This window comes from Ixodes scapularis, unplaced genomic scaffold (genome assembly GCF_016920785.2).
Source record: "Ixodes scapularis isolate PalLabHiFi unplaced genomic scaffold, ASM1692078v2 PGA_scaffold1__304_contigs__length_218370807, whole genome shotgun sequence".
Lineage (NCBI taxonomy): Eukaryota > Metazoa > Arthropoda > Arachnida > Ixodida > Ixodidae > Ixodes > Ixodes scapularis.
Window position 1 is genome coordinate 127,271,890 of NW_024609846.1, and position 10,677 is coordinate 127,282,566.

Sequence of the window (10,677 nt, forward strand, 5' to 3'; positions counted from 1 at the left end):
TCGTTCTTGACGTCCTCACCAAGGCTACTATCTGATCCCCTTGTAATGACGATCGAAATCAAAAGTCCCACAAAAAAAGTGAAAGCCGTTTACAACTTCCTGTAACGCCGAATTGGAGCGCAGCTCTTGAGGAGGAGGAGTGGAGGGTATATTCCTCCTCCTCCCTCGTGATCATGCCTGCTAGTCCTCCTCCCCTCCTGCTCCTCCTCCCTCTCCTTTACCACCTTTACCGGGCGGGGGAGGAGGGGGAGGAGGAGGAGGGGGAGGGGCGACGCCGACGCCGACGCCGCACAGGCTGGAAACGGGTCATGTGACCCCCTCCCCCCGAGGTCACGTGACCCGCCCGGACCATACTAAATGAGGGGAGGAGGAGAAGGAGGGGGAGGAGGAGAAGGAGGGGGAGGAGGAGGAGGGGAGGAGGAGGGGGAGGAGAAGGAGAGGGAGGGGCGCGGTTACGCCGACGGCGACGCCAACGGCGACGCCGACGCCGCTCAGGCTGGAAACGGGCCCCTAAGAGCTGCGCTCTAAAAGTTTTGCTGGATATTCCGGCAGACTAGTTTTAAGCCGTACCCTTTCAGTATTTCACGCATAATACCATGCTGAAACGGATCAAGCTTCTGCTCGGACAGCATCATCAGTTTTCTTCAGTGTAAACGGAATTAAAAGATCACAACCAGCTGCCTTGTAGACAGCTGGGTGCGGAAATTTACGCCGTCTGTAACTATCCGTACGACAGCCGAGTTGCTTGAAGTCATCGCAACTATAAACTACAGCGCGAGACACATGGATGGCAGAATCGTCCGATCCGACGTCCGATCCGACAGTCCGAACGCTGCTCCGAATCGCCGCACGCGAGTTTGAGACGATCCGTTCGGCTCCGCCCAGGAGATCCAAGCACTCCTTCTTCTTTTAAGCGTTGTGAAAGATGGTGGGGGCAGCGGAGGTCCGCGTTCATAGATCTCTGGTCCCAGATAGGCGGTTTAGCTCGCACGAGCGAAGTTAGTAGCTCGTTCACGTTAGCGCGTGCATTCTTTGCCGGGGCCGTCGAATGGGTCAGCGGGATCCACGCGTCCGGCTTCCCGTCACCCGTCCCGTTTTCTTATTCGTCCCGCAGTCCCAGTACGTCATCATGACGTTCGCGCTAGCTGTGCTATCATTGGCTGGACGCATCCGACAATCCGTCCGCCGTGCGAAACTGTCTGGCGCGTTGGACGCATGTCGGATCGCCGATCCGACGTCTGAAGCGATCAAATTTTTCGGATCAGGCACTCGTACCGCCGGATCGGACGTCGGATCGGATGGATTTTTCGCGCAATGTGTCTCGCCCTTACAGGTTGCAGCGTTCAACGTTTGTAGATAAACGTTGGTAGTGACTGCACTCTCGCATTCTTACCCATCACTCCGAACAGAAAGGCGCTAGTTTCGGTTTGAGGTCGGTACGTTTTCTACAACATAAATGGCGGCAGCATCAGTCTTCTGCACTCGGTGCATATGGCGAGTTCGTTTGAGTCCAGTTCTCCGTGCAACACTCTGCGAGTGCGATGCATTCTGGGAGAGAACTCGAACGGTGCCAGTGCGTGTAAAACGAACTCGCTATAATATTACTATATACAAAACTTGAAAGTATAAAACAGAGAGGACGAGGACGGGAACAGGACATCTTTCATTTAGCAACAATATAGAATGGCACAACGATAAAACCGCCCCCCAAGGGTCTCAACGTTCTCAAAGAGGGAAAGGAAATACTAGTTATAAAGGAAAGGGAATACACTAAAAGAAAAGTTTAAAAAGCGCATCAGTAATCTAGTTATTTTCGATTACTTAGAATTAACCTTGGTCATTGTCAGTGATAATGCGGAATTATTCTTGTTTGCAGTCCAAAAAGGGAATTGTACTATAAATATAAAAGTTTAAAAAGCTGTAGCGTCACGACGAGGTGTCAATATTCTAGTCATCTCTGGTGTTAAGAATTCGACCTCTGTCTTTGTCAATGATAATGAAGGTGCAGAAATGTTGTTGTTAACAGTCCCCATGGCAAATGACTCGATGATTTCTCTCCCAAATCTGTTATTGTGCCCGCCCAGTATATTAGTATTAGAAAAATGAGGTGTACAGTCATCGCATGTGCGGCTGTGAACGACAATGGGGTGATACGACTCAGTTGAAGCCCTTGATGCTTCCAAGTTATGTTCTCTGAGTCGGTGGTTGACGCATCTCCCAGTCTGTCCAATGTACTGACTGCCACAGCTTAGTGGAATTGAATAAACCTTCTTTTCTTCGCATTCTACGAACTTTTTTGCATGTTTTACATTGCACCCTCGGGGACTGTCGCTCCCATTAACCTTTTTGCACATCTGTTTGAGGCGCATACGACAAGAAAAAACCACCCTCGTGTCAAACTTGGACGCGATAGACCTTAAACGGTGCGCGGAATTGTGCATGTAGGGAATCACAGCGAAACGACCTTTCTTTTTTGAAACAACTGGCGGAAGTTGTGGTTTGATAATAAACCTCTCAAGGGTGGAGCGAAGTAGGTCAGCAGGAAAGCCTGCTTTTTCTAACCTCTGCTGCTGCAACTTAAGGCTACTTTCCGAGAAATGCTTGCACGACTTGGAGAATGAGGACTTGAAAAGTGACCTTACTATTCCATGCTTAACGGACTTGGAGTGAGCACTGGTGAAAGGGAGGACTGGCTTCTCCGACCTCTGCTGGAAGGCCCAACAAACACCTGAGGAAAGAGGATGCAATCGCAAATCCAGAAATTGTAATCCTTCCACTGAAGGATTTTCCCGGGTAAAAGTAAGCCCTGCCGCACAGTCTTTGAAAACTTCAAAGATGCTGTCAGCGGACGCAGCGTCTGGATAAATGACCAAGTAATCGTCAACATACCTAAAAACTAGGCAACCCTGGAAGGACTTTTTCAACTGATCGTTGATAGCCCTGTCAACAAAGAGAAGAAATATTTCACTAAGGACAGGTGCAAGGCAAGAGCCTATACAAACTCCCTTCTTTTGTCTGTAAATATTTCCTTCGTATTCTACCAAAGTGGACTGTAAATAAATATCTATCAGGTCGATGAAGCCCTCAACCGAAACACCGGAGGAATTTTGAAAGTCGCAAATTCCGTGTTCATGGATCGCATTAGTCACAGAATCTAAGATGAGTTTTGGTTCTAGGCTGTAATACATATCTTCAATGTCGAAAGACATAACTGAGTGCGGGATGGAACAAAAATGAAGCGAATCGAAGCGGGGGATTAATTCAAGGGAGTTTTGGACTCTGAAAGGCTGAGGGAGGATGATATTAGACAAATGTTTTTGTAGATAACGACCCAGAGGCTTTTGCCAACACCCAATTTCTGAAATTATGCTCCTGAAGGGAACTCCATACTTGTGAGTCTTTGCAGTAAAGAAAACAGACAAATACTGTTTGGCAGGACTACCAATGACGTTCTTAAGAGAGGTCAAGTTCAAGGAGGAACAAAGTTCCTTTGCCCTCGAACGCAGTCTACCCGAAGGCCTAGTTTTTAAGGGCTCAAAATTCTTTGACAAGGCATCAAGAACCTTATCATTAAAAGCACTTTCCTCCAAAATTACAAAAACACCCGTTTTGTCCGATTCAAGTAATTTTAGGTGTTCTTGGCGAAGCTCTTGCACAGCCGCACGTAGTGGAAGCCTGCTTGGCCGAGGGGGTGGATGGTGACACACTGCACGCACTGCCGAGCCCAGAAAGTCTTGCCGTTGATGTTCAGGTATAGACGACGCTACTTGATGCACAGAGGCTAGCTGGTCTACCTTCAACGAAGGAAGATCTGGAGCAAACTTTGGTCCCCTCGACAGCAGATCCATTGTGGCAGCGGAGAGCTTTTTTGTAGAAAGCATCACGGGAGGTTCAAACTTGGTGGTCTTTACCTGTAGACACGAGGTGTTGACTTCCTTGAGCAGTTTATTCCACGATGCTTGAAGAAGACTGGCAGCAGCATCCATGATGAATTTGTACTCCATTCGGGCGCTGAATCCTTGTCCGAAAAGTTTCTCCATTTGGGAGGGAAGCACTCTTTCCATCACGTGAAGTTCATGAGAAATTTCTTTTCTCGTAATCTGCATCACTCGGTAGCATGAAGCCCAGTTGTTGCAGCGGAACCCAAATGCCAGCTCTACACAGGGATGAGGCAAATCCTTGCGAAGGTAGAGGCCCAGTGAACGCAGTCGGAGACGAAGTTGGGTCATCTTTGAAATGAAGATGGCAGCTTCCAGGCATCTTCATGAAATGAAGATGGCAGCTGACAGGGCTATCAACGATCAGTTGAAAAAGTCCTTCCAGGGTTGCCTAGTTTTTAGGAATGTTGACGATTACTTGGTCATTTATCCAGACGCTGCGTCCGCTGACAGCATCTTTGAAGTTTTCAAAGACTGTGCGGCAGGGCTTACTTTTACCCGGGAAAATCCTTCAGTGGAAGGATTACAATTTCTGGATTTGCGATTGCATCCTCTTTCCTCAGGTGTTTGTTGGGCCTTCCAGCAGAGGTCGGAGAAGCCAGTCCTCCCTTTCACCAGTGCTCACTCCAAGTCCGTTAAGCATGGAATAGTAAGGTCACTTTTCAAGTCCTCATTCTCCAAGTCGTGCAAGCATTTCTCGGAAAGTAGCCTTAAGTTGCAGCAGCAGAGGTTAGAAAAAGCAGGCTTTCCTGCTGACCTACTTCGCTCCACCCTTGAGAGGTTCATTATCAAACCACAACTTCCGCCAGTTGTTTCAAAAAAGAAAGGTCGTTTCGCTGTGATTCCCTACATGCACAATTCCGCGCACCGTTTAAGGTCTATCGCGTCCAAGTTTGACACGAGGGTGGTTTTTTCTTGTCGTATGCGCCTCAAACAGATGTGCAAAAAGGTTAATGGGAGCGACAGTCCCCGAGGGTGCAATGTAAAACATGCAAAAAAGTTCGTAGAATGCGAAGAAAAGAAGGTTTATTCAATTCCACTAAGCTGTGGCAGTCAGTACATTGGACAGACTGGGAGATGCGTCAACCACCGACTCAGAGAACATAACTTGGAAGCATCAAGGGCTTCAACTGAGTCGTATCACCCCATTGTCGTTCACAGCCGCACATGCGATGACTGTACACCTCATTTTTCTAATACTAATATACTGGGCGGGCACAATAACAGATTTGGGAGAGAAATCATCGAGTCATTTGCCATGGGGACTGTTAACAACAACATTTCTGCACCTTCATTATCATTGACAAAGACAGAGGTCGAATTCTTAACACCAGAGATGACTAGAATATTGACACCTCGTCGTGACGCTACAGCTTTTTAAACTTTTATATTTATAGTACAATTCCCTTTTTGGACTGCAAACAAGAATAATTCCGCATTATCACTGACAATGACCAAGGTTAATTCTAAGTAATCGAAAATAACTAGATTACTGATGCGCTTTTTAAACTTTTCTTTTAGTGTATTCCCTTTCCTTTATAACTAGTATTTCCTTTCCCTCTTTGAGAACGTTGAGACCCTTGGGGGGCGGTTTTATCGTTGTGCCATTCTATGTTGTTGCTAAATGAAAGATGTCCTGTTCCCGTCCTCGTCCTCTCTGTTTTATACTTTCAAGTTTTGTATCTATTAACCAACACGCTCGTTTTCAACTGTAATATTACTATACTCCGTTTCAAACATAGCGTGCAACGTAGTCAAAGCTAGCGCGCCGGTTTGCGCAGCCGACCGCGACTACGTTCGCTCCACAGAATGCGGAGGGCAAGTTCGTCTGCTTCTCGCGCAGGGGGTAGCGGTGACGTCAGAACGCCGAGCCCTGATTGGCTGATCGCGCCCCCCTATCTGAGCGTCGTCTGCTCCTTTGCAACGTCGTCTGCTCGCAACATCGTCTGCGTCTGTCTTACCTTTCCTGCGACTTTCGGAAGTGCAGAGGCCAGATTCACGAAACGATCTTACGCCAAAAATGTGCGTAAGACAAAACTTAAGAACAAATTCGTATTCACGAAACGAAATCTTCGTAACTTTTGCGCAGGTTACGACAAAATCCTACGACAGCTCCGAAGCTGTCTTACGCACTTCTTACGATCAAATCAGCATGGCCGACAACGTCGCGGTCGCGACGACCCACGGACGTTTATTTTTTTACGTGCGGTTCTGACGCGTCCCGACTTCAAGCAGCAAGAAAAAAGTAAAAAGTACTTGAAACAGACCACGACGAACAAGAACGCTGGATCCACAAACACCCGGGAAAAGCTCCCACGGCCACGATCCCACCGAACGCGACCAAACGAGCTGGGCAGTTAGGCCTAGCAGGCTCTCCGCGACTCGGCGACCGTCTGCCCACGACCGGCTGGCGTGCTGAGTGGAATATGCCCGCGCGACCCTTGTGAACCCTTCCCGTATAATATTTTGATTGCTGACCTCAGTTTTAGATTAAAATGTCAATTTCTTCCTCTTGTTATCTTCTTGTTTCCCGAGGCAACGGTGACTCTCGCCGATGAAAAAGCGGTGAATCTCCGACAGACGCAGCAAAGGTAAAGCAGCCATCGCTTTGACCGCTTTGACTAGCAGACGTAAAGCAGACGACGTTAACTGCGCCAACCCGCCGACGCCGTTAAAGAGTGAGGGGTCTCGCCGCACACGAATGGAGGGAAAAAGTATTTGGGAGAAAACTTGCCTCGGTTCTAAGCAAAAAAACATCGGCGCCCCGGGACACCTCGCCAGGGAGTCCTTTGACTTCCCTCCTTGATGCGCGTCTGCTAGTTGTTAGACAAAAACAACGTACCGCTCGAGTTATTTCGTCTGCCCTCTCTTAAAGGCGAGGTCGAGTTCGCTCCGAAAGTCGCAGGAAAGGTAAGACAGACGCAGACGACGTTGCGAGCAGACGACGTTGCAAAGGAGCAGACGACGCTCAGAGAGGGGGTCGCGATCAGCCAATCAGAGTTCGGCGTTCTGACGTCACCGCTACTTCCTTTCTTATGCGCAGAAGACGAAAATGAGCCCACTTGCGAGGCGTTAGTCGAAAAGTGTACGTCTTTGTCGCTAGTAACTAATAGTGGCGTTATGATTTCGAGGGAACACCATTCTTTTCCAATAAAAAGGAAAAGATAATGTAAACTACTCCAAATTATTTTCCGTTTTCGTACGTGCGGCACTCGCACTCGCTTCGGGTTTTCGGGTTGTGCGGCTGCCCCTTCCTCGCCGGTTTCGAGAAGATGGCGTCTTACGCGGAAATGCTTTCTTTTCCTGCTCGGATATTTTCGAAGATTCGTTGTGTGAAGATCTCGCAAAAGTGCAAGCAGGTGATTGCCAACGTGTACGCGAGTTCAAGGACGTGTTTCCCGGAGACGTCGGTCCGTGAGGTCCTGGAGACGGTCAGTAACGACACCGGGGTGTCTGGCAAGGTGGCGTCCCCGAAGCGAAGACCTCGCAACGTGAAAGTTCCGAGCACGCGGACAGTGTTGTGAACTGCCACCTGTTACTTCTGGTGTTGAAATCGGCCTTATGGCTTCAAAGTGAAACAAGCCTCAAGAAGGAACTGTGTCGGTGTTGAATCGTGCCTACGGCTCCGTCTGCTTGCGGGACCTTACAGCAGGCGGTGCCCGTAATTGCATTCCGAAGCGTCTGGGTTCTTCTGCCTGCGGGACCGTAACCTTGGTCGGCTCCGTCTGCCTGAGGCACCTTAACCTTGGTCGGCTAAGTAAACGACGCACATGCCCGTGCCTGTATTCCGAGGCCCCTGCTTTCCTCGAAAAGGAAACAACATTCGATCCTGATCTCGAGTGCCGTGTGTTGTGTACGCGTCTATTGTGAATCACTCCCGGTTCATGGGGGCGCCGGCACCAGAGCACCGAGATACTGCCGTCTGGATGACTTCTTCCATACACCGGCGAGTATTCCGATTCTGAAGGAAACTTCCATGGAGTCCCATCACGTGAGGGAATGCCAAGCCGTCTGACCAATGGCAGTGCGGTTCCCTAATCACAGTATTCGTGATATAAAGGACCGTCTACCACACTCTCAAGGTACTCTGTGATTTTCACGCTACCATGTAAATAAACGGCTTTAAATAGAGACGCCCTGGATCTCGACCATTCTTCCGTTTTGACGAGGCCGGCGCAAGTTCAAGCGGAACACCAGCCCCTAGTCTACCTTCTTATCAATAAAAATCGACAAAAAAAGAGGAATTGAAATATGCACTTCCGCACTACGCACAATCTTGCACAAAAAATAGGTCGAGGAAAAAAAATTAAAAAAAAAACCTTTGCGCCCTAAGCGGATTCGAACCACCGCCACCGAGACGTCGGCATCACCAGAGCAGTGCCTTGTACCGCTCGTCCACGAAATCTTTTTTTTTTTTTTTTTTATTTATTACATGGAAATATTAGACAACTGCAAGACAAAAACATGGTAAGGTTATCACATCCCAACTTCCATTACATATGATTCTCTATCTTATACTCTCATAGGCTCATTGTCGTGGACAGACAGAAGGAACAGAAAGGAATATTAAATAAATACAAAATGCACGTGCTAAAAGTCAGGTAGATTAATGCATCGATCAAAAAGAACATACCAATCTGGCCGCTCGTCAAGGTAGTTAAACACATTTCGTACATGCGTTACGGTTTCAATAAAATTTGATTTGGTAGATCGAGGAGGGTCCGCATTCCTATCAATCATTCTTGTTTTCCAGAGGCTATGCAACCCCATTAATGTAAACAGATCGTAAGGAAAACTATCATTCAATTTTAAGGGCAAAAAGCGTATTGTGTAAGCATTGATATTCAAGTCTTTTTTCAATGTCCTTTGTAGGACATCCCAGAAAAGGTAAGCATCAGTGCAGAAAATAAAGCAATGCTCTATAGTTTCCGGTTGGTTACAAAGGCGACAATTGATTGACCACGGCACAAAAATTCCACGTTCGCGAAGCCAGGGTTTTACAGGTAACGTAGAAGTATGGAGCTTAAAGAAGAATGACTTTGCTGTAGGCGAGACATGTAGTTTTCGGACACGTCTGAGGACATCTTTTCCAGGGCCTTCACTATATATGCTTCGATACAAAGGTTCAGGGAACGTTATGTCAATCAGATCAGCATATAAGACTTTCCGTGAAACCGTAAATAAATGCTCCAAAGAAAAACGAGCTGTTAGAAACTCAATCGCGCTCACTACTTCTTTGAGGTACCCCACAGGACGTGATGTGCTTGCGGGTATCGTTGTAACCACCAAATAAGGTAATGCACTCGCGAGTTCCGTCTGTAAGTAAGTGCGAAGGAAATGATGAGATGCAGTTTTGAAGAATAAAAATCGAGATATTACTTGCTTTAGAAAAATGTGTATGAGTCCGAGGCCGCCGACATCGATGGGGCGAAAGAGGTTATCACGTCTTGTAGGTTCCCAATTGGAACTCCATATAAAAGTAGCAAACACTCTGTGGAATTTTTGAATATGGCTTCTGGTACAGCAAATCACTTGAAGTATATACCAAAGTTTGGCGGCGAGAAACATATTACAGGCCTTAGCTCGCCCGAAAACTGACCACTGGTTGGATTTCATCTTGTCAGCTTGACATTTGATTTTCGACACCCGTTCAGTCCAGTAATGACCATTGTTACGGATACTGTTAAGAGGAACTCCTAAGTACTGAGGGGCAATGCAGCTCCACGATATTTCAGCATACTCTGATGGTGTTGTGGCCCATTGCCCGCACCAGAAACCTACTCTTTTCTCCTTATTAACGAGTGCGCCAGTTGCGTCACAGAAGTTTTGTGTTATTGTAAGGACATTGTCGACGCTGCGTTTATCGGCACAAAAGAAAGCTATATCGTCTGCATATGCCAATACTTTAACTTCAGAAGAGTAGAGACGGAAACCCTCCACGATAGGGCTGTTAAGTACACTTAAACAGAGGGGTTCTAAATAAAGCGAAAATAAAAGCGGTGATAGCGGACATCCTTGTTTGACGGACGATTCCAGACTAATTCGATTCGAAAGTGAACCGTTAACTATGAGCCTGGTGGCACAGTTACGGTAACATAACTTAACACCCTTTAAAAGTGTTGGTCCTGGGTTTACATGACGTAAAATAGCAAACAGGAAAGCATGGGACACGCGATCAAATGCCTTAGCCAAGTCTACTTGAACCATGGCGACTTGACCGGCATGAAGAACGCAGCTTTCTATCACTGAACGCGCAACGTGGATGTTAGTTTGTATACGTCTCCCCCTAATCCCACAGGTTTGGTGGTCTCCAACAACAGATGACATGACACACTGTAATCGTTTTGTCAAAATTTTAGCAAAAATTTTGTAATCTACGTTGCATAAACTAATTGGTCGATAGCCTTCAATGCGTTGTAATTTGTCTGGGTCTTGACTTTTAGGGATCAACACAGTATGGCTCTCATAAAATGACGGCGGTAAAGTTCCCATCTCGTACGGCTCCAAAAACACCTCAAGTAGGAAAGGACATAGCAAGTCCTTGTATGTCTTGTAAAACTCTGCAGGGAGCCCATCAGGTCCTGGTGTTTTAGAATTTGGCAACTCGTCTACCGCGCATCGAACTTCTTCCAATGTTACTGGTCCACTGAGGAGATCTCGCTGAAGCTGCTTTACCTCGGGCATTAAAGAAACTAATTTTTTTGCCAACTGGATGTCTAAATGTTGCGTTTTTCCAAAG

The 10,677-nt window shown here is 47.2% G+C and overlaps 1 protein-coding gene across 1 annotated transcript; it reads right to left on the bottom strand.

Moving 5' to 3' along the window:
• Positions 1-8,485: 8,485 nt before the first annotated feature.
• On the bottom strand, positions 8,486-9,689 carry LOC115328312. The gene has a single exon (XM_029989532.4). The coding sequence runs from the start codon at positions 9,552-9,554 to the stop codon at positions 8,529-8,531; it is 1,026 nt and encodes a 341-aa protein (XP_029845392.2). The 5' UTR covers positions 9,555-9,689; the 3' UTR covers positions 8,486-8,528.
• Between the last annotated feature and the right edge of the window lie 988 nt (positions 9,690-10,677).

Excerpts from the sequence above, each read along its gene's own strand:
- LOC115328312 (XM_029989532.4), bottom strand. The coding sequence starts at position 9,554 with ATGAAATCCAACCAGTGGTCAGTTTTCGGGCGAGCTAAGGCCTGTAAT.